Source organism: Indicator indicator, unplaced genomic scaffold (assembly GCF_027791375.1).
Source record: "Indicator indicator isolate 239-I01 unplaced genomic scaffold, UM_Iind_1.1 iindUn_scaffold_63, whole genome shotgun sequence".
Lineage (NCBI taxonomy): Eukaryota > Metazoa > Chordata > Aves > Piciformes > Indicatoridae > Indicator > Indicator indicator.
In genome coordinates, this window is record NW_026539194.1 from 141,973 (window position 1) to 167,228 (window position 25,256).

General features: G+C 47.2%; 1 protein-coding gene across 2 annotated transcripts in view; it reads right to left on the bottom strand.

Moving 5' to 3' along the window:
* LOC128980092 (maltase-glucoamylase-like) overlaps nt 1–25,256 on the bottom strand; it is an 88,994-nt gene that overhangs the window by 34,578 nt on the left and 29,160 nt on the right. For both annotated transcript variants that reach the window (XM_054398532.1, XM_054398531.1), the window contains 9 exons: nt 23,745–23,916; nt 22,415–22,531; nt 20,567–20,721; nt 19,225–19,309; nt 13,063–13,119; nt 11,400–11,524; nt 5,340–5,428; nt 4,352–4,401; nt 3,328–3,498 (listed from right to left, as the gene is read on the bottom strand). In XM_054398532.1, the coding sequence (XP_054254507.1) occupies nt 3,328–3,498; nt 4,352–4,401; nt 5,340–5,428; nt 11,400–11,524; nt 13,063–13,119; nt 19,225–19,309; nt 20,567–20,721; nt 22,415–22,531; nt 23,745–23,916 (1,021 nt within the window). The remainder of the gene's footprint in view (nt 1–3,327; nt 3,499–4,351; nt 4,402–5,339; nt 5,429–11,399; nt 11,525–13,062; nt 13,120–19,224; nt 19,310–20,566; nt 20,722–22,414; nt 22,532–23,744; nt 23,917–25,256) is intronic.

The following is a 25,256-nucleotide window of genomic DNA, read 5'->3' on the forward strand; positions in this document are numbered from 1 at the left end:
GCCCACCCAATAGGGGTGGACACAGGAAACGGCATAGTTCTACCCATAAATCCTGCGTCCTATAAATCCATCGGCAAAGTCATTATCTTTCTCTTTCTTCCCTCTCTGCTCCCATGGGAGATGTCCTCTCTTATCGGGGGGAAGAAAGAGCCCTGGGGATTTTGGGTATACCCTAAGGTGGGAGGAAGGGAGGATTGGGAAGCCTTTGGGAATTCTGTGAGGGGTTCTGTATGCTTTAGGATGTTCTTTTCCACTATGCTTTGTAGTTTGTAGTTCTCTGTAGCTTCACCAATTGCTTTTCCATTTAACCTTTCCATCACCCTCCAATCCGTTTGTGTGAGTGTCATTCTTTTGTCCCTTTCGGGGCAACAGAAGATCTGTCTGGCCCCAAACCAGCACAGATTTTTGGTAGCAGAGGATGGTTCTCTGCAAATTGGATTGGAGAAGTGCAGAGGTGGAAAAGTTAAAATGGATATCTGGGCGTTGTTAGTATTGTGTGGCTGGGCTCAAGACTTTGTGCTGGGGTGACCGTGTGGGCATTTTATGGGTTCCAAGGGGACACCCTGGTGCGTAGCCATGGCGTGGAATCCCTCCTGCTGTTCCGAAGCGGCAGTGACGATTCTATAGCTGCAGGCACTGGGGAAAAGCTTAAGAATGCGGTGCCTGTCCCTTTCCCTTTGTTCCCCACGGCGCCAGTGGCAAGCAGAGCGGCGTGGAGCCGAGGAAGGGGGAGGGACAGTCGGAAGCAGACCAGGGTCGGCTTGTCCCGCGGCGGTGGGGGCTAGCCGCAGCGGGAGGTGAGCGGTGGCTCCCGTAATCCAGAAGGTGGGCGGTGGCTCCAGCTCAAAAGCTGCTTCTGAGGGCCCAGGGAGCGAGTGTAGCTTTGGCTGGAAAAGCTGCTCTTGTGGCCCGAGGGGTGGTGGCGGTTTTGATCTGTACCACGGCTGCAGAGGCGACAGCGGCTCTGTCGTTCCGTATATCGGGCCATCTGTTATCTCTCCCCTGATTTTCGGACGCGTTCCGAAAATGGCACCTAAGCACCTGGCTCCGCCTCTCTTCTCAGTGGGTTGCAGTGCAGCCACTCCCTCTCCCGGGGGAGGGCTGTGTAGCCAGATGCCTCCATGCCTCGGCATGCGTACGCTCAGCGGGAGCGGTGTGCCTGTGCACGGTGTGCATTCGTGTAGCCTTGGGCCGCGGCTGGAAGCGGTCAGCACTGGGCTTGGGAAAGGTCCGTGCAGCTTTGGAAAAAAAATCTCAGCGTGCTGTTGCCTGCAAGGGGTGGAAGGAGTCGAGTCCAGGAGCCTGATTGTTCTGACTCAATTGCCCCGAGGGGTGGAAACATGCCACTTGAGTGGATGGAGATAGATGTTTATTGAGAAGTTATGAGGTTGTTTCCAGGTGGCCAGGATGCCCATTGGATCCATGACGAGTTCACCATGCAGAAGAATGAACTCTGCGTCGCTGGGAGGTTCCACAGGATGAGGGAGAAGAGCTGGACTGCACTGTTACCTGAGCCCGAGGGAGAGACTCTTCGGAAGGACGCCTAGATGGAGACTTGGACTTTGCCAGACATGTCATCTAAGGACTGTTTCTAATTTGATGATATGTTTTGGGTGCAGGAATTATGGGTATGAAATAAGGGGTGAATGTGGCAGTTTAGGCTGGGTGTCCGCTCCTACTGCCACAGCGTATTTCTACCCATAAATCCTGCGCCCTATAAATCCACCTGCAAAGTCATTATCTTTCTCTTTCTTCCCTCTCTGCTCCCGTGGGAGATGCTTTCTTATCGGGTAACGGTGGGGGAGTACCTCTCTAGGCCACTTAGGCCTATCTAGGCCTAATGCCAGGAGGAGAATAGAGGGGATCTGGCCAGCCTGAGACTTGCCTAGCAGTGGGAGGGGGGGGAAAGAAAGAGCCCTAAGGGTTTGGGTTTACCCTCAGGTTTGAAGAAGGGAAGGATTGGGAAGCTTTGGGAATTCTGTGACGGGTTCTGTACGCTTTGGGATACTCTTTGCTGCCATGCTTTTCTGTAGTTTTCTGTAGCTTCACCAATCGCTTCTCCATTTAAACTTTCCATCACTCTCCAATCCGTTTTTGTGAGTGTCATTATTTTGTCCCTTTCGGGGCAAGAGAGGATCTGTCTGGCCCCAAACCAGCACAGCTACATGAGGGCACTGCTGGCTCATCGGGAGCTTCTCAGCAACCAATACCCCCAAGTCTCTTTCTTCAGGACTGCTCTCAATCCACTTGCACCCAGCCTGGATTTGTGCCTGGAGTTGGCTCAAGCCAGGTTTTCCTATTTTTATTTTTATTGCTAGTAGTAGTGGTAGTCATTGTGTTATTATTAGTGTTATTAATGCTAGTGTTATTATTAGTGTTATTATTGTTAGTGCTAGTATTGATTTAGAAGTAGTAATAGTATTGGTTTATTAGTAGTAGTATTGATTCATTAGTATTAGTTTTAGTATTAGTATTGCCTAGTAGTAGTAGTAGTAGTAGTGATTTATTATTGTTATTTTTATTGTTATTACTAACACTACTAATATTATTATAATTATTTTTGTTGTTAATATTAATAATATTATTAATATTACTATTATTAGTATTGTTATTATTGATATTATCCTTCTTATTATTATTGTCATTATTATTACATCATAGAATAACAGAATCACAGAATTAACCAGGTTGGAAAAGACTTTCAATATCATCGAATTCAACTTATCACCCAACACCATCTAATCAAGTAAACTAACCAAGTGCCTCATCCAGTCTTTTTTTAAACACTTCCAAGGACGGTGACTCCACCACCTCCCTGGGCAGCCCATTCTAATGGCCAACCACTCTGTGAAGAGTTTCTTCCTAACATCCAGCCTAAACATCCCCTGCTGCAGCTTGAGACTGTGTCCCCTCGTTCTGTCACTGGTTGCCTGGGAGAAGAGACCAACCCCCACCTGGCTACAACCTCCCTTCAGGTAGTTGTAGAGAGCAATAAGGTCTCCCCTGAGCCTCCTCTTCTCCAGGCTAAACAACCCCAGCTCCCTCAGCCTCTTCTCATAGGTTTTGTACCCCAGACCCCTCACCAGCTTTGTTGCCCTTCTCTGGACACATTCGAGAATCTCAACATCTTTCTTGAATTGAAGAGCCCAGAACTGGACACGGGACTCAACATGTGGCCTAACCAGAGCTGAGTACAGGGCAGAATGACTTCCCTGCTCCTGCTGGCTACACTGTTCCTGATACAGGCCAGGATGCCATTGCCTTCTTGGCCATCTGGGCACACTGCTGGCTATTATTAGCATTATTGTTGTTGTTGCTGTTATTTACCTTATTTTCAGGGTCATAGCTGATGTTATGAGCAGAATTTTGCACCACATTGTCCTGCAGCACTCTAAGGGACAGCAGTTCTTGGAGCAACCCCAGGATTTTGATCTCTTGGAAGGTCAGGTTGTTTGGATCCCAGTAGTTGTTGTTTGTGACCTTCATCTCCAGAATGTTCTGAGGAACAACAATCACAAGAATTGTCAAAAGTTCTCCTCATGCAGATGGAACAGTTGTCAAAGTGCCCTAAGTTCTTATTTCTTAGATCTTAGTGGGGTCACTGCGGTGAGAAAGAGATCTTGGGGATCATGACAAGCAAGAGGTCAATCCTCAGGTGTTTCATGGAATCCCACACTGATTTGGGTGGGAAGGGACCTTTCAAGTCCATCTAGTCCAAACCCCCTGCAGTCAGCAGGACATCCTCAACTAGATCAGGTTGCTCAGAGCCCCAAACGACTTGACCTAGAATGGTTCTAGGGATGGGGCAACCCCCACCTTGCTGGCCCGCCTGGGCCAGTTTGAGATGTTTCAGAAATTCTGTCAGGTGACTCTGGATGAAATGAGGCCAAAAATCTTCTCTGCTGACTTCTATACTCTTCCCACCCTCAGTGTCAAACATTTCTTCCTTCTCTCCAACCTGAATCTCCCTCTTTTAGTCCCAACAGGTCCTGCTCAAAAGTCTGTCCCCATGTCTCTTATCAGCCCCTTTAATGCCACCAGAAGGTCTCCCTGGAGCCTTCTCTTCTCCAGGCTGAACAGCCCCAACTCTCTCAGCCTGACCTCACAGCACAGGGTTTCCAGCCCTTCCATCATGGTTGTGGACTCTTCTGGCCCAGCTCCAACCACTCTCTGCTGTACTGAGGACTACAGAGCTGGCCCCAGCAATGCAGGTGGGGTCTTAGCAGAGCAGAGCAGAGTGTCAGATTCCCCTCCCTCCCACTGCTGCCCATGGTGCTGGGGATCAGCCCCGGAGATGGCTGAGCATTATTATTAATGAAAATCAAGTTCTATTGAAAAAATAAAGACTTACATTGGACACACTGAAGTTGTAGGAGATGTAGGATTTGCTGCTGATGGTATCTAAAATGTGGAAGAAGGAAATAGAGCTGCAGCAAGGAATGTGAAACTGGGCGTGGGGGGAGGGGGGGTGTGGAGGGATGGAAAGGGAAGCCAGGAAAGCCTCTTCCATTTAATTTGGTCAATAAATCAAATTTCTAATTATCAACAATTTGGTTGTCACCAGAACTTCACAAAATCCCAGAATCCTTTAGTTTGGATAAGATCTTTCAGATCATTGAGTCTAACCCAGCACTGCAAAGGCAATACTAAACCATGGACCTCAGCACCACATCTCGAAGACTTTGAAACTTCTCCAGGGATAGGGACTCCACTACTGTCCTGGGAAGCTGAGGCCAGGCCTTGACAATCCTCAAGGGGAAGAAATTGTTGCTCATGCCCAACCTAAACCTCCCCTGGGGCAACCTGAGGCCATTTCTTCTTGTTCTAATAGAGAGGAGACCAACCACCACCTGGTTGCAACATCCTTTCAGGGAGCTGCAGAGAGCCAGAAGGGCTCCCCTCAACCTCCTCTTCGCCAAACTAAACAATCTCAGATCTCTCAGCTGCTCCTCCCCAGCCCTGTTCTCCAGACCCTTCACCAGCTTCGCTACCCTTCTCTTGACCTGCTCCGGCCCCTCAATGTGGAGTGAGAGGCCCATAACAGAACCCAGGACTCAAGCTGTGGGTTCACCACTACCCAGTCCAGGGGGCAATCCCTGCCCTGCTCCTGCTGGCCACACCATTGTTGATCCAAGATAGGCTACTGGTGGACCACCTGGACACACCTTGGCTCATCTATGCCTGCTCTCAACCAGCACCCCCAAGTCTGTTTCTGCTGGGCAGTTCCAAATCACTCTGCCCCAAGCCTGGAGCATTCATGGAGTTGCGTCCCAAGAGCAGGACCCAGCACTTGACCTCGCGGAACCTCATCCCATTGGCCTTAGTCAATGAAGACTCACCTGTTGATTCTCCATCATCCCAGAATAACTCCCCAGCTGCTTCATCCTTGTCATCCAGTGCAATGATGAGGCCCATGGGGTTCTTCCGGCTGAGGAATAAAACCAAAAAACCACAATTTTAGGTGTTTCTTGGCAGTCTGGAATGTCCACCAAGGTCTCAAAACCTTCAGGATTTGTCTTACATTAGTCCCTGGTTGAAGATTTTTTTGCCTTCAAGGATTTTCATGCAACAAAAGAAAACTATGTACAAGTTAGAACATGTTGCATGGAGAATAAAAAACACTTTCTGGTCATCATTAATTAAATGAGTAGTGAGGGGACTAGTAGTGAGGGGACTGAATCCCAAATTTCAGAGTGCAAATGATAAATACTAAGAAATTATAGAATGGCTTAGGTTGGAAGGGACCTCAGAGATGATCTTCTCCAACCTTCCCACCACGGGCAGGAATATCTCTCAGACTAGACTCGGCTGGTCAAGAGCTCATCCAACCTGACCTTGAACACCCCCAGGGAGAAGGCATCCACATCCTCCCTGGGCAGCCTATTCTGGAGTCCCACCACCCTCATGTAACAACCACAACAACAATAATAAGAACAAGAAGAAGAGAAAGAAGCGGAAGAAAAAGAAGCAGCAGCAGCAGAACAGAATAAGCAGAAGAAGCAGCACAAGAAGCAGCAGAGGCAACAGCAGAAGAAGCAGTAGAAGATGAAGAAGAAGCAGAAGCAGAAGCAGAAGAAGAGAGATCTGTGATCCCTGCACATCAAGCAAGGTTAACCAACAAGCAAGGTGAGTCATCTGGGCTTGTCTCGGCAGCCTGTGACGTCAGTGGTAGAGATCCAGACACGGTTACAACCAGGCTGAGGTCTGTTGTCAGTAGAACTGTGGGAGGTTCTGCACAGACATGTAGGCGTCCAGGCCGCTGGCAGCGGAGAGTGCCAGAGCCTGGCACGTGCAGTGGAGGGGGATGGAAACAATACATTTATTAGATGTGAACTGGTGGCTGAGCTGAAGGAAGAAGTTGAGAGGCTAAGGACTATAAGGGAATATGAAGAGGAGATTTGTGGAGCTGGTCTCTGCCACCCCTGAGGGAGGGGCAGCAGGTGTGGGTGGCACAAGAAGCAGGGGATCCCATGTCCTCTTGTCAACCAAGAAAGAAAGAGACCTAAGAGATAGGGGGGAATGGAGGGAGATCCCTCTCTGGAAAGGCAGGAGAGGCAGGCAAGTCCCCTCCCAATCCCCCCAGTCTTCTCAAATGCCCACACACAACAGGTATGGGGCTCTTGCAAGAGAGGGTCAGACAAATGAGGATGGAGATGATTGTCCATGCATGTGGCTACCCAGGACTTGTCAGCCAGTCCCATGACGTAGAACTAGTGCAAACAAGAAAAAAAGAAAGGTGGTAGTAGTAGGGAATTCCCTTCTCAGGGGAACTGAAGGCCCGATTTGCAGGCCTGACCCATCCCAAAGGGAGGACAGCTGCCTGCTTGGGGCATGGTTAGGGACATTTCTAAGAGACTCCCTAGTCTGGTGCAGCCATTAGACTATTACCCACTGCTGGTTATGCAGATTGGGAGTGATGAGGCAATGCATAGGAGTACAAAAAAAACTAAAAAATACTTCAGGACTTTGGGGAGATTACTTGCGGGCTCAGGAGCACAAGTGGTGTTCTCCTCAATTGCCCTAGTGACAAGAAGAGATATTCAAGGAAAGAAAAAAATCCATATGATTAACACATGGCTTAGAGGTTGGAGCCACCAACAGAACTTAGTGGGCTTTGACCACAGAGAAGTTTTCTTGGCACTGGATCTACTGGCAACAGATGGAATTCATCTGTCCTGTAAGGAGGCAAGAATCCTTGCACATGAGTTGGCTGGGCTCTTTAACAAGGCTTTAAACTAGTTTTTAAGGGGGGCAGGGACATAGCTGGCCTTGGCACCAAGAAGCATGGATTAGTAGCTCTCATTCTGGAGCTGTATGTTGGCATCTTAGATAACTGGAAGGTCTACTCCCCTCAAGGTTGAAAACTATGTACTCAACTCTGTCCCTGAAATGTTTATACACCAACGCATGCAGCATGGGCAATAAACAGGAGGAGCTAGAGGCCATTGTGCTACAAGGAAAGTATAATATAGTAGCCATCAGGGAAACCTGGTGGGATGACTCCCACAACTGGAGTGCTGCAATTGATGGGTACCAACTTTTCAGAAGGGATAGGCAAGGAAGAAGAGGTGGTGGAGTGGCCTCTATATTAGGGACACAGATGAAACCATGCAAATTAATGAAGATAATGATAGGGTTGAGTCTTTATGGGTAAGAATCAGGAGTAAGGCCAGCAAGAGTGTTATCGCGGTGGGAATCTGTTATAGACCACCCAACCAGGATGAAGAGGGAGATGATATTTTTTATAAGCAGTTGAGAGAGGTTTAACAATCGCTGCCCCTTGTTCTCCTGGGCGACTTCAACTTCCTGGATGTCTGCTGGAAATACAATACAGTAGGGAGAGAACAGTCCTGGAGGTTCCTGGAGTGTGTGGAGGATAACTTCCTGACACAACTGGTGAGGGAGCCAACCAGGGAAGGTGCTGCCCTCCTAGACCTCCTTCTTGTGAACAGGGAAGAACTTGTGTGGGAAGTAAAGGTTGGAGAGCATCCAGGGCTCAGTGGTCATGAGATAATTGAGTTCTCTGTCCTTGGGGAAACAAGGAGAGGGGACAGTAAAACTGCCACCTTGAACTTCCGTAGGGCAAACTTTGGTCTGTTCAGGAGACTGATTGACAAAGTCCCTTGGGAGGCCACTTGGAAGGATATAGGTGTCCAGGAAGGCTGCACACACTTCAAGAGGGACGTCTTAAAGGCTCAGGAGCAGCTGTCCCTGTGTGCCAAAAAATGAGTCAGTGGGAAAGGTGTCTGGCCTGGCTGAATAGGGACCCTTGGCTGGACCTCAACAACAAAAGGAGAGTCTATGGCCTTTGGAAGAGGGGACGGGTCTCTCATCAGGACTATAAAGATGATGAAGCTATGCATGGAGAAAATTAGGAGAGCCAAAGCACAGGTAGAGCTCAACCTAGCTACAGCTGTTAAGGATAATAAAAAATGTTTCTATAGATTCATTAACAGCAAAACAAGGACTGGGGAAAATCTCCATCCTTTGTTGGATGTAGAGGGAAATAAAGTGACTAAGGATGAGAAGTGCTCAACGCCTACTTTGCCTTGGTCTTTAGCAGTGGATCCAGCAGTTCCCTGGACACCCAGCCTCATGAACTAGGAGCCAGGGAATCAGAATGAGGTCATCACATTAAATGAGACAGTGGTCAGTGACTGCTACACCGCTTAGACGCACACAAGTCCATAAGGCTGGATGGGCTACACCCAAGGGTGCTGAGGGAGTTGGCAGATGTGCTTACCAATCCACTTTCCATTATTTACTGGAAATCCTGGCTACCTGGGGAGGTACCAATGGACTGGAGGGTATCAAATGTAACACGCATCTACAGGAAAGGAAGAAAGGAGGATCTGGGAATCTATAGACCTGGCAGTGTGACCTCGGTACGGGGGAAGGTTGTGGAGCAGATAATCTCAAGCACCATTACACAGCATACAGAGAACAACCAAGGGATCAGGCCCAGTCAGCATGTGGTTATGAAGGGCAGGTCCTGCCTGACCAACCTAATCCCCTTCTATGACAGGATGACCAACTGTTGGATGAAGGAAAGGCTGTGCATATTGTCTACCTAGAGTTCTGAAAAACCATTGACATTATTCCCCACAGAATATTTGTGGACAAACTGCCTGCTTGTGGCTTGGTTGAGCAATGCTCTGCTGGATAAAGCACTGGCTGGGTGAACAGGCCCAAAGAGTGGTGCTCAATGGAGTAAAATCCAGCTGGCACCAGTAACAAGTGGTGTTCCTCAGGGCTCGGTGTTGGGACCATTTCTGTTTAACATCTTTATTAATGACCTTGTTGAAGACACAGATTGTGTCAGCAGTAAGTTCACAGATGAAGGATCTTTCTTAACAGAGGAACCCTGAACAGAAGGATCTTGACCTCCTTCTGCACCTTCTACACCCTCTCCTGCAGCACCTGCATCTCCTCCTGCAGCTCCTTTGCGCTTTCTGGTGAGAGTGGCAAACAAATCCACTGGTTTAGCTTTCACATTCACAGCAGAGTCAGCAGAAATAGAGAGATTCTGTGCAGAGTCAGCAGGTACTCTTTGGGACACTGCAACCGCTGCTGCTTCCATATTGGCAGCAGAGGGAGGAAGAGACTGTGCCTTGTTAGTGGTGCCTGCCTGTGTAGCCATGGCTGTTATCTGAGATCCTGGGAAAGTTCCCAGAGCTACTGGCAGAGTTCCTGCAGCTGCTGCTACTGACTCTGAGCCAAGGCTATCTCACAAGCCTTCTCTTCCCTGCACTTAATTGTGATTTCCTGGACACTGTAATCAGAATCAGAACCTAATTCTGAATCTCTCTGAGCTTTTCTATGCTTCCTTCTATGTCCATGCTTGCTACTAGAGCAAATAGCTCCATGTCTTTCTTGATATAGTGCTACCAGTAGCCATATGTTTATCACAACAAACACCAGATTCAAGCTTAGCATAAAAATCCATTTAGGGTTCCATTGGTTCACACAACCCTCTGCAAGAGGAATAGCAAACTCAAATGCTTCTGCTGGCAGATTTGTAGTTGAGTTACCATAACCTCCTAGTCTGAGAAAACCAGAACAGAACTCAACAACTTTCAGTAACTTGTTCTTACCCTAAAGAAACACCTTATATGCCACATATCTCACAATCTTATCTATCATGGCAGAAATGGCCCATTTATAGATCACCACAGTCAGACAAGAGTAAATAAGATGCCAAAGAATCCAAAACAGCTTCATTTTGCTTCCTAATCTGAGCAGAAATAAATCATACAAGCAATTGCCTTGCGTTGGGCACCAAAATAATGAATTGTAACAATGTGAGAGCTGAAATCCCCATCCCACACTGACATTAACCAGGCTAGCTCAATCTGGAAGCAAATGAAAGCTGTATTTACAAGCAAAACTACAATCTATGATGAAATGCAATGAATCTGTATAAATAGACACTATTCACAACATTTACAAATATGTACCAAGCCCCCTTTGCTTCCCCCAAGGGGCCTTCCCCAAGGGGCCTCCCTCCCCAGCCAGAAGGAATCCCCCAGACTCCTCTGGCAGAAAGCAGAGAGTCAAGAAGCAAAGAGGCTGTTAGACTTAGCTTGCCAAGGTCAGTGTGGTATCTTCAGCTGGAAAAGAAGAAACAGACAGAAGCCCAGCAAGCAAGCTGAGACTGCCCAACTCCCCGACCTTGTTTTGAGTATCAATTCTTAAACATTTGTATCTCTCCAATGGAAGTGTTTAGAATAATCATTATTTTGCTTTCTTACACCCAATAGTGATTTATTTACATTCTTTCACCTTCTCTGCTCAAACTTTGTGAAGAAAAATTAAAAAGACAGTCTTAAAACCATCACAGGCAGTTTAGTTTGAAAAAAGAGGAGGCTGAGGGGAAACCTCATGGCTCTCTACAACTACCTGAAAGAAGGTTGTGGAGAGGCTGATGCTGGGCTCTTCTCACATGTAATAAGTAATAGAACAAGAGGGAATGGCCTCAAGATGCAACTGGGTAGGTTTAGACTGGACATTAGGAAACATTTTTTCATGGCAAGAGTGGTCAGGCATTGGAATGTTCTGCCCAGGGAGGTGGTTGAGTCGCCAACCCTGGGTGTGTTTAAAGGTGGTTTGGATGTGGTGCTTGGGGATATGATTTAGGGGTGAACCTCGTAGGGTTCTTGGTTGCTCTTGGTGATCCTAGGTTCTTTTCCAACATGAATGTTTCTGTGATTCTCTGATTACTAACATTGTTGTTGTTATTATTATAATTATTATAATCATCATCATTATCATTATTATCATGATGATGGTTTTGTTATGTGGTTTTTATCCCTGGAGCCAAGTGGCCTAAAGCCCATCCCTGACCACCCCCCACCTTCACCCCAATCTGCTGCAGGACAGGCTGAGCCTGCAGGCTTTACCTTGCCACAGTTGTGGTGGCCGGCTGCTGGACAGGGAAGATGTGGCCACCTCTCAGGTGAAGTCCCATCTTGTCTGCAGGAAGGTGCAGGTCCACCCACTGCTTCCTCCACCAGATGTTTGCACCCTAATTAAGAGGTGTGAAAAAGAAGGAAAAGGAGGAGTAAGAGGAGGCTGCATTACTAGTTCCTGCCTCAGTTCTTCCTTTTCCCTTTGTTTCACCGAACCCCAGATTCCCTGCATGGTAGAGTTGGCAAGGAACCTCTGGAGATCATCCAGTCCAACCTCCTTGCTCAAACAAGGGCACCCACAGGAGCTTGTGCAGGATCACATTGCACAGGTGGGGTTGGAAGCTCTCCAGAGAAGACTCCAAACCCTCTTGGGCAGCCTGCTCCAGGCCTCCAGCACCATCACAACAAAGTTTCTCCTGATCTTCAGATGGAACCTCCTGGGCACCAGTTTGTGCCCCTTGTCCTTGTCACTGGACACTACTGAGAAGAGTCCGGCCCCATCCTCTTACCCTCCACAGGTCCTTTATCTCTTGCTGAGCATTGAGAAGACCCCCTCTGGAGCTGCTCTTCCCCAGGCTCAACAACCCCAGGGCTCCTCACAGAGATGCTCCAAGCCCCTCAGCACCTTCCCAGCCTCCACTGGACTCTCTGCAGTGGTTCCCTGTCTCTCTTGAACTAGGAAGCCTAAAACTGGTCACAGTTCTGCAGATGTGGCCTCAATGGGGAGTAGAGGGCCAGGATAATCTCCCCTACCATCTCAGCTCTGTGAATGTCCATGTTGCTGGTGGTGGTCATGAAAGTCAAATCACCACAGAGCAGAATGCTCTAGAACACTACCTATGAAGATCATCAGATTGTTCACTTAAAAACCAGATTATTCCTTTAATAATCATATTATTCATTTCAGAAGCAACCCAACAAGAGCAAGTCCTGCTGGGATGTTTGACCTGAGTCTTGTCCCTTTTTCTCCAACCAGCAATCACAGGGGTGGGATATTGGCAAGAGGCCTTTGTGTGTTCTCAGCAAGATTTGATTTTGATTCTCGATGTTTCTATAAAGGTGCCTTCTGCTCTGGTTTCATCCAGCCTGGCCCTCCTCAACTCAACCCACAGCTACCTGACCTTCTCATTTGGACATCAGTCATAGAATCATAGATTGCACTGGGTTGAAGGGACCTCTAGAGGTTGTCTAGTCCAATCCCCCTACAGTAAGCAGGGACAGCCCAAGCTAGAGCAGGTTTCTTAGAGTGCCATCAAGCCTGACCTTGAATGTCTCCAGTGATGGGGCCTCCATCACCTCTCTGGGCAATCTGTTCCAGTGTTCCACCACCCTCACAGTGCAGAACTTTTTCCTAACGTCCAGTTTAAATCTAGCCTGCTCCAGTTTCAAACCATTGCCCCTTGTCTTATCACAATAAACTCTTCTAAATAGTCCCTCCCCAGATTTCTTGTAGGTCCTCTTCAGGTTTCCGGATCATTTTCATGACCCTCCTCTGGACCTGCTCCATCAGGACCATGTCCCTCCTGTACAGAGGGTTCCAGAGCTGGACACAGCACTCCAGGTGAGGTCTCACCAGAGCAAAGTGGCAGAATCACCTCCCTCCATCTGCTGCTCTCTCAATCAAGAAGTCCCCCCCCCCATTTGATTTTCTTACCGAGTCATAGTCGTACCAGACAGCATCAGGGATATAGGCTTGGATGACCTCCACCCCCTGCAAGTGAAACACAGAAACTTCCTTTCACGCTCAAGCCTCCATCAAGCCCAGCTGCTCTCTCACTTTCCACTCCTCAACTGCAGAGAAACCAACAAAAAACAGCCCAAAGTTGCCCAAATATGACGAGAAGAAATCAATCACCATTTCTTCTCAGTTTTTTTTCAGTTTCTTTCCTGGTTTTCACAGAATCACAAAATGGTCTGGGTTGGAAGGAACCTCAAAAGGTCATCCAGTCCAACCCCCTCTTCAGTCAGCAGGGGCATCCTCCACTAGATCAGGTTGCCCAGAGCCTTACTGAGCCTCACCTTGAGTATATTCAGAGATGGGGTCCAAACCACCTCCCTGGGCAATCTGTTCCAGTGTTCCGCTACCCTCATGGTGCAGAATGTGCTCCTAATATCCAAACTAAATCTGCTCTTCTCTAGCTTGAAGCCATTGCCCCTTGTCCTACAGCTGCAGGCCTTTATCATAGAATCAGTCAGGGTTGGAAGGGACCACAAGGATCATCTAGTTCCAACCCCCCTGCCATGGGAAGGGACCCATCACACTAGATCAGGCTGGCCAGAGCCTCATTCAGCCTGGCCTTAAACACCTCCAGGGATGGGGCCTCAACCACCTCCCTGGACAACCCATTCCAGGCTCTCACCACTCTCATGGGGAAGAACTTCTTCCTCGCCTCCAGCCTGAATCTCCCCACTCCCAGCTTTATTCCATTCCCCCTAATCCTATTACTACCTGATAGCCTAAAAAGTCCTTCCCCAGCTTTCTTGTAGGCCACCCTCAGATACTGGAAGGCCACAAGAAGGTCACCTCGGAGCCTTCTTTTCTCCAGACTGAACAGCCCCAACTCTTTCAGTCTGTCCTCATAGGAGAGGTGCTCCAGCCCTCTGCTCATCCTGGTGGCCCTCCTCTGGACACCTTCCAGCATGTCCATATCCGTCTTTTAATAGGGGCTCCAGAACTGGATGCAGTACTCCAGGTGGGGTCTCACCAGAGCTGAGTAGAGGGCAAGAATCACCTCCATTGATCTGCTGGCCACAATTCTCTTGATGAAGCCCAGGATCTGGTTGGCTTTCTGGGCTGCAAGTGCACATTGACAACTCATGTTGAGCTTCTTGTCCGCTAGCATCCCCAAGTCTCTCTCCTCAGAGCTGCTTTCCAGCCAGTCCCTGCCCAGCCTGGATTTGTGCTTGGGATTGCCTCGACCCAGATGCAGGACCCTGCACCTGGTCTTGTTGAACCTCATGAGGTTGGCTTGTGCCCACCTCTCCAGCCTGTCAAGGCCCCTCTGGATGGATCCCTTCCCTCCAGCCTGTCTGCTGCACCACACAGCTTGGTGTCAGCAGCAAACTTGCTGAGGGTGCACTCAATGCCTCTGTCCATGGCACCGACACAGATGTTGAACAAGCCTGGTCCCAGGACTGAGCCCTGAGGGACTCCACTTGTCACTGGCCTCCACTGGGACATGGAGCCATTGACAGCCACTCTTTGGGTGTGGCCATCAAGCCAGTTCTTTATCCATCTTGTGGTCCACCCATCAAACCCATGTGTCACCAGTTTGGAGACCAGGATGTGGTGTGGGACAGTGTCGAAGGCTTTGCCCAGGTCCAGGTAAATGACATCAGTAGCTCACCCCTCATCTATTAATGTTGTGACCTGTTCATAGAAGGCCACCAGGTTTGTCAGGCAGGATTTGCCCTTGGTAAACCCATGCTGACTGTACCCAATCACCTCTTCACTATTCTTCTGTCCCAGAAGTGCCTCCAGGAGAATCTGCTCCATGATCTTACCAGACACAGAGGTGAGACTGCCTGGCCTGCAGTTCCCTGGTTCTTCCTTCTTCCCCTTTTTGAAAATGGGAGTAATGTTTCCCCTTTTCCAGTCAGTGGGGACTTCCCCAGACTGCCAGGATTTTTGGAATATAATAGAGAGGGGTTTAGCAACCTCCTCTGCCAGTTCTCTCAGTACCCGTGGGTGTATCCCATCGGGTCCCAGGGACTTGAACACTTTCAGGTTCTTCAGGTGATCATGAATGACCTTCACTTATGATGGGCAGTTCTTCCTCCCAGTCCCTGCCATTAGCTTCCATGACTATTCCAGGAGTGTGGCTGGAGGCCCTTGCAGTGAAGACTGAGGTAAAGAAGTCATTGAGAACCTCAGCCTTTTCCAGGTCCCTTGTGACCATTTCACCTGTTTCCTTTCTGAGGGGGCCCACACCTTCCCTAGGCTTCTTTTGACCATTGATATACCTGTAGAAATTCTTAGTGTTCCCTTTGACCTCCCTGGCTAGATTCAATTCAAGCTGTGCTTTGGCTTTCCTAAGCAGGTCTCTTGCTGCTTGGGCAGCTTCCTTACCTGCCCCCATTCTAGCTGTCATTTCTTCCACTCCTTGGAGAGTTTGCTTTTAAGTGATAGTGTGTCCAGCAGCTCCTTGCTCATCCAGGCAGGCCTCCTGGCATTCTTCCCTGCTTTTCTCTTTGTTGGTATACATTGCTCCTGGACACAGAGGAGGTGGTCCTTGAATACTGACCAGCTGTCCTGGGTCCCCCTTCCCTCTAGGGCTTTGTCCCATGACCCTTTGGCCAGGAGATCCCTGAAGTGATCAAAGTCTGCACGCCTAAAGTCCAGGGTCATAAGCTTAGAATACTTCCTTCTGGTTTCCCTGAGGATCTTAAAATGCTTCATGGTCACTGCAGCCAAGGCTGTCTCTGAGCCTCACATTGGTTACCAGCTCTTCCCTGTTGGTGGGAACAAGGTCCAGCATAGCACCTTTTCATGGTGTTTCCTCTACCATTTGGAGGAGGAAGTTATCATCTATGCAATCCAGGAACACCCTGGATTGCTGGTGCCTTGCTGTGTGGTCCCTCCAGCAGATGTCAGGGTGGTTGAAATCCCCTATGAGGGCCAGGGCTTGTGACCTGGAAGCTGCTTCTATTTGCCTGTGGAGGGCCTCATCTGCTTGGTTCTGCTGGTCAGGTGGCCTGTAGCAGACCTCTACAGTAACATCTCCTTCCCCTGTCTTGCCTTTCATTTTAACCCATACACTCTCAACCAGCTCATCATCCTTCCCCAGGTGGAGCTCCACTGATTCCAGCTGGTCATTGACATAGAGGGCAACACCTCCTCCTCTCCTTCCCTGCCTATCCTTCCTAAAGAGCTTGTACCCATCTATCCCTACATTCCAGTCATGGGAGTCATCCCACCAAGTTTCAGTAATAGCCACTATGTCATGGCATCCCAGCAGCACAGTGGCCCTTAATTCATCCTGTTTGTTGCCCAAGCTGCATGCATATGCATAGAGGCACTTCAGCTGGGCTGGCCCTTGTTGTCCTCTTGTGCCAATTCCCCTTGATTTCCTCAGAGTGTCCTGGTGCGTCATTCGTGGCTTGCCTAAGGGCAGCAAGTTGAGAGCCCTCACTAGCTCTCCATCCCTTTGCCTCTGGTGATCTGCCCCTCAGTTTGTCACTGGCCAGCAGGAGACTATTAACCCCTTCCCCCTTCAAATCTAGTCTTTGTAAACAGTCTTTCTCCATCCTTCTTGTAGGCCCCAGGGAGACCTTAAAACAGCCTTCCAGTACCTGAAGGAATCTCCAGGAGAGCTGGGAAGGGACTTTTGACAGAGGTGGTAGATTGGTAGATTGTGGTGGTGGTGGACAGGGTGACTTTTGTGGTGGCAGAATGAGTGGTGGTGGATTGAGGCTTGAGGAGGTGAGATTTGGACTGGAGAGTAGGAAGAAATTCTTGGCAGTGAGGGTGGTGGGACACTGGAGAAGGTCGCCCAGGGAAGTTGTGGCGCTCCCTCCGTGGAGGTGTTCAGGGCCCGGTTGGATGAGGCCTTGAGTGGCCTGGTCTGGTGGGGTGGTGTCCCTGCCCACAGCAGAGGGATTGTATCCCTCTGCTGAGGATTCCCTTGAGGGTCCCTTCCAACACAACCCTACCCATTCTGTGAATCTGTAGGGAGGGAAGTAAGGGGAATTCCTCAGCGTTACCTGCAGGGTTTTAGAACAGGGAAAGGGATGGTCCACGGGATTTTGTCCCAATGGATCAGAGGTGAAGAGGAATCAGGGAAGAAATTAGAAGCTGCCTCTGAGTGGAATGCTTGGATGAGGTGAAGGAAGAAAATCAAAGAATTGTTTTGTTTGGAAAAGCCTTTTGAGGTTATCCAATCCAGCCATTTAACTCTACCAATTCTGAGGCTAAACCATGGCCTTCAGCACCACATCCCCCTTAAGGGGAAGAAATTGTTCCTCATGCCCAACCTAAACCTCCACTGGGGCAATTTAAGGACATTTCCTCTTGTCTTATCACTTGTTCCTTAGAAGACAGCAACCACCTCTTTACTCCAACCTCCTTTCAGGGAGTTGTAAAGAGCCTCCTCTTCTCCAGACTGAACAACCCCAGTTCTCTCAGCTGCTCCTCACCAGCCCTGTGAGCTTTCCCTGGCTTTGTTGCCCTTCTCTGGACCTGCTCCAGCCCCTCAGTGTCCTTCTTGGAGTGAGGGTCCCAAAACTGAGCTCAAGATTCAAGATGTGGCCTCACCCATGATGAGCACAGTGGGACGATCCCTGCCCTGCTCCTGCTGGCCACACCATTGCTGATCCAGGACAGGATGCTGGTGGCTTTCTTGGCCACCTAGTCATATGCTGGATCATGTCCAGCTGCTGCTGACCAACACTCCCAGTCTTTTAGTGTAGAAAATTAACCTGGCTCCCAGCCAAGCCTGCCTGTTGGCCTCTTTCTCTCAGAGATTTCCCTTCAACCACCTTCCAGGGCAGCCTGTTTTAGCAAAGAAGTTTCTTCTCTTCCTGATGCCACCTCAGGCCATTTCCTCTTGTTCCATCATTTGTTTCTTAGAAGAGATCAACCTCCACCTCTCCAGCCTTCTTTCAGGGAGTTGTAGCGAGGGAGAAGCTCTCCCTTCATCCTTCTTTTCAGGAATAAGACTCCGAAAGGATGGTAAAACAGAAGGAATATAAAACTAATGTAATAAAATCAAATCCAGAGTTTTTGGTTTAGGCAGTGACAGATTCAAATTGTGGGCTTTTCTCACCAAAAAAGATAAATAAATAAATAAACCCCTTCATGGTTTATGAGGAGTGAAAGGCAGCCATGTCAATGACATGCTAAAAGTGGACTTTTAAAGAGAAAATGAAGTTTAAGGAGCAAATTAAACTGAGAATAACTCTGAATTTAAGGAGAAAAATTAGAGAAAATGATGGCTAGTTAGACATGAAAGAAGGAAATCGTCAAAATTTATATTAAGAAAGGAGTTTCCTGGAGCTAGAGAATGAAAAGGGGGCTCTTTGGGTATTTTCTTTCCAGTTCTCACCAAAATTGGATCAGAGTCAATTCCAAAGGTTCAACAAGGAAGTGGAAGATCCTATTTTTCCCTTTTTTGGTTGCTTTTTAGCTTAAAAAGGTGGACAAAGAGCAGAATTTCAGGGGAAATACAACCACATTCATCACACATTGCATTGGGTTGGAAGGGACCCTCAAAGCTCATCTTGTCCAACCCCCCTGCAGTCAACAGGGACACCTCCAACTAGAGCAGGCTGCCCAGTGACACATCAAGTCTGATGTTGAATGTCTCCAGGGATGGGGCCTCAACCTCATCCCTGGGCAACTTGTTCCAGTATTTCACCACCCTCATTGTGCAGAACTTCCTCCTGATGTCTAACCTAAATCGCCCCTGCTCCAGTTTTAGATCATTGCCCTTCGTCCTATCACCACTGGTCCTCCTGAACAGTCCCTCCTCAGCCTTCCTGTAAGTCCTGGTACTGGAAGGCTGCTCTAAGGTCTCCCTGGAGTCTTCTCCTCTCCAGGCTGAAGACCCCAATTCTTCCCACCTTGTCCCAATAGGAGAAGTTCTCCAGCCCTCTGATGGACTTGGTGGCCTCCACTGGACCCACTCCATCAGGTCCACATCTCCCTTGTGTTGAAGGCACCAGAAGGCAGTTGGAAATCAAGGGAATAAAAGAAGGAGGTGACTTCAGGGTAAAAACATTCAGCTTCTTGGGGTTTTCCCTGCAATCCCCTGTAGCAAAAGTGAGGCTGGGGTCTCAAGGTGGCCTCATTAGAAGGCATCAAGAAAGTGAGACCTACTGGATCGAGCACAGGGCTAATGAGGAGCCCAGGACCCCACAGGAACTGCTTGTCCATGTTCCAGGTGGCATTTTCAGAGTAGAATCTAAAGAAGGAGGAAATCAGAGTCATTAATTGCGCTGGCTAATTAATAATCTATTAATTAATATCATGGTAAGCAATCCTAATGACCCAAGGTCTTGGTTGTCTAGAATTACTATTGAAAAGGATCACATAGTGATCGCCAAGTGCCAGCATGGTGGCGATGGCAGGGACCTCTGGAAATCACCCTGTCTTGATAATTAATAATCTATTAATTAATATCATCATCTTGATAATTAATAATCTATTAATTAATATCATCATAATCAATCCTAATGGCCCAAGGTCTTGCTTGTCTAGAATCACTATTGAAAAGCATTACATGGTGATCACCATGGTGGGCACTGGGAGGGACCTCTGGAGATCATCCAGTCCAACTTCCCTGCAAAGACACCCACAGCAGCTTGTCCAGCATCACAATGAACAGGTGGGGTTGGAAGCTCTTCAGAGAAGGAAACTTCACAACTTCTCTGGGCAGCCTGCTTCAGGCCTCCAGCACCATCACACCATAGGGGTTTCTCCTGATGGAACCTCCTGGGTACCAGTTTGTGCCCCTTTCCTCTTGTCCTGGGCACCACTGACAAGAGTCTGGCCCCAGCCTCTTGCCCCCCACAAGTCCTTTAGCTCTTGCTGAGCATTGAGAAGATCCCCTCAGGGGTTGCTCTTCTCCAGGCTCAACAGCCCCAGGGCTCCTAACAGAGATGCTCCAGGCCCCTCAGCATATTCAAAGCCTCCACTGTACTCTCTCCAGCAGTTTCCTGTCTCTCTTGAACTGGACCCAGTACTCCAGATGTAGCCTCACTAGGAGAGAGTAAAAGGACAGGAGAACCTTCCTTGACCTGCTGTCCAAACTATTCTTCACACTCTCCAGGGGACCCCCCCACACACATAAGTGTCAGCCATTGAATTAAAATAAAATAAAATAAAAGTAATAAAATTAAAAAGCAAAACTAAATTAAATAAAATTAAATTAAATAAGATAAAATACAGTGAAATAAAATAAAATAATGAAATAAAATAATAAAATAAAATAAAATTACTTGAAATAAAATAAAATACAATGAAATAATATTAAAGCATAAAATTAAAGGAAATGAAAAAAATAATAAAATTAAATAATACAATTAGATTAAGCTAAATAAAAAAAATCCAATGCAACAACTAAACCAAAATGAAATAAGGTACAATAAATTAAAACAAAACTATGCAAACCACTTCTGGCAGTGTTTGCAGCATGAAGCCATTGTGAAGGAGAACTCACTCATGAAGAAGAGGCCTCACCACTGTGTCCCCTTGGGTGTGAGCTCTGTAGAAGAGTGTGTAGAGGTAGGGCAACAGGGTGTAGCGGATGTTCAGGTAGTGCTTTGAGGTGTTCACCAAGACTGAGTCAGCTCCAAAGAAGGCTGGATCCTGAGGCTGAAAAGAAATAATAATAATAATAATAATAATAATAATAATAATAATAATAATAATAATAATAATAATAATAATAATGTCATAATCGTAATTAATCCAATTATTTTTTAATTACTTCCTTTTTTTTCCAGAGGAAGGGGCAACCAAAAATCATGGTGGTGGGTCAGAGACCATCAAGGGCTTGTTCCTTGTTGTAGATGCCACCAGCAGAGATCATATTTTGTAGAATAATGGAATGGTTTGGGTTGGAAGGGACCTTAATGATCATCTGCTTCCCCTGCAATGGGCAAGGGGAATTCAGATATTTATCACAATTTAATTATCAGAATTTATTGTATTTATCAGAATTTAATCAAATGATCAAACCTTATTTTTGTTATCAGAATTTAATTATCAAAACTTATTGCATTTATGAAAAACGTAATTAATCAGAAATTAATACTATGATAAGAATTTAATTATCAGAACTTAATATGTTTATCAGAATGGAATTATTATAATTTACTGCATTTATCAGAATTCAGTCAAATGAACAGAACTTAATTTAATTATCAGAATGTAATTAAATTCTGAGAATTTCATTTAGTTATCAGAATTTAATTGAATTTTCCAATTACCATAATCAATAGAATTATCAGAATTTAATTGTCAGAATTTATTGTCTTTATCATAATTTAATTACATTAGTAGAATTTAATTAAATTCTCAAAACTTCATGACATTATCCACATTTAATTATAAAAACAATATATTTTTCAAAATTTAATTAAATTATCAGATCTTCATGTAATTATCAGAATTCAATTATCAGAACTTACTGTCTTTATCATGATTTAATTACATTATCAGAACTTAATTATCAGAATTTAATTTAATATCAGAACTTCATGTAATTATCAGAATTTCATGTAATTATCAGAATTTAATTAGTTTATCTGAATTTAAATTATGAGAGGCTAATGTATCAGAAGTTAATTAAATTATCATAACTTCATGTATTCATCAGAAGTTAATTGAATTAGCAGGACTTACCATAATTATCAGAATTTAATGATCAGAACTTAAAGTATTGATCAGAAGTTAATTATCAGAACTTAATTCGATTCTCAGAACTTAATGTAATTTTCAGAATTAAATAAAATAAATTAAATTGAATCAAATTAAATTAAACTAAATTAAATTAAGTTAAGTTAAATTAAATTATCATAGAATCCCAAAGTGGCTCAGGTTGGAAAAGACCTCAGACATCATCTCCTCCAACCTCTCCATCATGGGCAGGAACATCTCTCGACTACACTCAGCTGCCCAAGGCCTCATCCAACCTAGCCTTCAACATCTCCAGGGAGGAGGCAGCCACAACCTCCCTGGGCAGCCTATTCCAGAGTGTCACTACCCTCATACACTGAAGAACTTTTTCCTAAGATCCAGTCCAAACCTGCTCTCCCTCAGCTTCAAACCATTCCCCCTTGTCCTGTCTCTGGACACCATCATAGAAAGTCCCTCTGCAGCCTTCCTGTAGGATCCCTTCAGGTACTGAAAGGCAGCTCTAAGGTCCCCCTGGAGTTTTCTCTTCTTCAGGATGAACAACTCCAGCTCCCTCAGCCTGTGTTCATAGTAGGGATTCTCCTGCTCTTGCATCATCCTTGTGGCCTTCCTCAGAAGTTAATTAGTGGACATCTGAGCCACCACTTACAGCACATTTCTCTGTGTTATGGTTTCTGGAGAAGGGGTAAAAGGCTCCAACTTGCATCCAGCGCCGGCAAAGCTCTTCTGTGGTGTTGTAAGAAAAGCCACAAATGTCTGCTCCGATCTTCAAACAAAATCAGGAGCTAGTATTAGTTATGCAGAGCTGCACCTCTGTTCTCCACCAAAAAAAAAATCCAAAAAAGGAAACTGAATCAATTTGTCTCTCAGCTCAGCCCTCACTGCTAACCAGGGCTAAGAGTTGGCCATTTCTACAGAGCATCATAGAAACTAAGGCTGGAAAAGACCTCCAAGATCATCAAGTCTAACCATAACCCAGCTCCCATGACCACTAAACCATGTCCTGAAGCACATCTACAGCTTCTTGAACACCTCCAGGGATGGTGACTCCTCCACCTCCTTGGCCAGCCTGTTCCAATGCCTGCCCATTTTTCCAGTCAAGAAGACTTTCTTCATGTCCAACCTAAACCTTCCTTGGGGCAACTTGAGGTCATTTCTTCTCAACCTAGCACTTGTTACTAGGGAGTAGAAACCAATCCCCCACCTGTCTCCAACCCCTTCTCAGGGAGTTGTAGAGAGCAATGAGTTTTCCCCTCAGCCTTTTCTTCTCCAGGCTGAACAACCCCAGCTCCCTCACCTGTTCATTACCAGCCCTGTTTTCCAGACCCTTCCCCAGCTTTGTTGCCCTTCTCTGGATCTGCTCCAGCCTTTCAATGTCCTTTTTGGAGTGAGTGTCCCAAAACTAAATCCAGAACTCATGCTGTGCTCACCAGTGCCCAGTACAGGGGTACCATCACTTTCCTGTGCCTGCTGGACTGGTTTTGGTCCAGACCAGGATGCTCATGGCCTTCTTGGCCACCTGGGCACACCCTGGCTCATCTCCAGCTGCTACCAACCAAGACTCCCAGGTCCTTCTCTGCTGGGCAGTTTCCAGCCACTCTGCCCTCAGCCTGGAGCGTTGTTTGGGATTGTCGTGACCGAAGTGCAAGGGCCAGCACTTAGCCGTGTTGAACCTCATCCCATTGGTCTCAGCCCATGGATCCAGACTGGCCAGGTCCCTCTGAAGAGCCTCCAACTAGCACCCTCCAGATCCTTTTTCCACCAGACTGCTTTCCCACCACTCTGTCCCAAGCCTGGAACATTCATTGGGATGGTGTGACCCAACTGCAGGATCTAGCAGTTGGCTTTGTTGAACCTCATCCTGTTGACCTCAATCTATGGATTCAACCTGTCCAGATCTCTCTGCAGAGCCTCCCCAACCCTCCTGTCATTATGGATCCACGTCTTCTGAGAATGTATCAAACCAGCTGTTTTCATACATAGGGGATTCCAAAGAGGCCAAATTCCAGCATTCCAGGTATGGCCCACTTCAGGTCATTCCACGTTGCCGCATTGTCACCCAACCAGTGTCCTGTATACTTCCCTGAACCTGCAAAAGTGGACCTTGAAAGAAGGAAGCTGCGCTTTCCAGGGAACAAAGCTTCAATGGCTCTGAAAGTGGGGGAAAAAAACAAAAACAACAAAAAAGTTGGAATTGGGTAAAAAAAAAATTTAAAATCTCCAGTTGTGGAGATGAGAAGAACAAGGAAGGAAAGGTAGGGAGGAAAGTAAGGTCCTCATGATGCTCATCACAACCATCAACCAGCTTGATCATTGTGATGAACAAATGATCAACCATGAATCATGATCAACCATAAATCATAACCAACCATGATCATGCAGACAGGGACATCCTGAAGTCCAACCAAATGTCTATGAACTAAATTAATAATCATGAAATCCCAGACTGGCTTGGGTTGGAAGGGACCTTTCAAGGTCATCCAGTCCAACCCCCCTGCAGTCAGCAGGGACATCCCCAACTAGAGCAGATTTCTCAGAGCCCCAAATAACCTGACCTGGAATGGTTCCAGGGATGGGGCAGCTCCCACCTCTCTGGGCAACCCGAGCCAGGGTCTCAGGAGCCTCAGGGTCAAACAGTTCTCCCTTTCTCCAGCCTGAACATCCCTCTTGGAGTTCAAACCATCACCCCTTGTCCTGTCCCAACAGGTCCTGCTCAAAAGTCTGTCCCCAGTTTTCTTTGAGCCCTTTGAAGCACTGAAAGGCCACCAGGTGTCCCAGGAGCCTTCTCTTTTCCAGACTTCACCAACTTTCTCAGCCTGGCCTCACAGTCAGGCCTCCAGCCCTTCCAGCATTGCCATGGCCTCCTCTGGCCCAGCTCCAACAGTTCCCTTTCTGTGCTGTGCTGAGGACTCCAGACCTGGCCCCAGGACTGCAAGTGGGGTCCCAACAGGGTGATGTAAAGGGGCAGAACCTGCTGCCCATGTTGCTAGGGACCAGCCCAGGAGATGGTTTGATCTGGACTGGGATTGCTCAGTGCTGGGTCATGGAATCACTGAATGGTTTTGTTTGGAAGAGAACTTTAAGGTCATCAAGTCCAACCATTGACCTTCTCTTCTCAAGACCAAAGGGGCCCAGGTCACTCAGTTTTTCTCCATAGTAGAGATGTTTCAGTCCCTTCATCATCTTTGTAGCCTCCTCTGGACCTTCTGCAGCAGCTCTCCTGTCTCTTGAACTGGGGACCCCAAAACTGGACACAATATTCCAGGTGCAGTCCCACCAGGACAGAGTAGAGTGGCAGGAGAACCTCTCTAGACCTGTTGGCCACACTCTTCTTGATGCATCCCAGGATGCTGTTCCTCTTGGCCACAAGGGCACATTGCTGTCCCATGAAGAGCTTGCTGTCTGCTAGGACTCCAAGGTCCTTCTCCATGGAGCTGCTTTCCAGCAGGACAACCCCTAGGCTGTCCTGGTGCCTGGTGCCTGCCAGATGC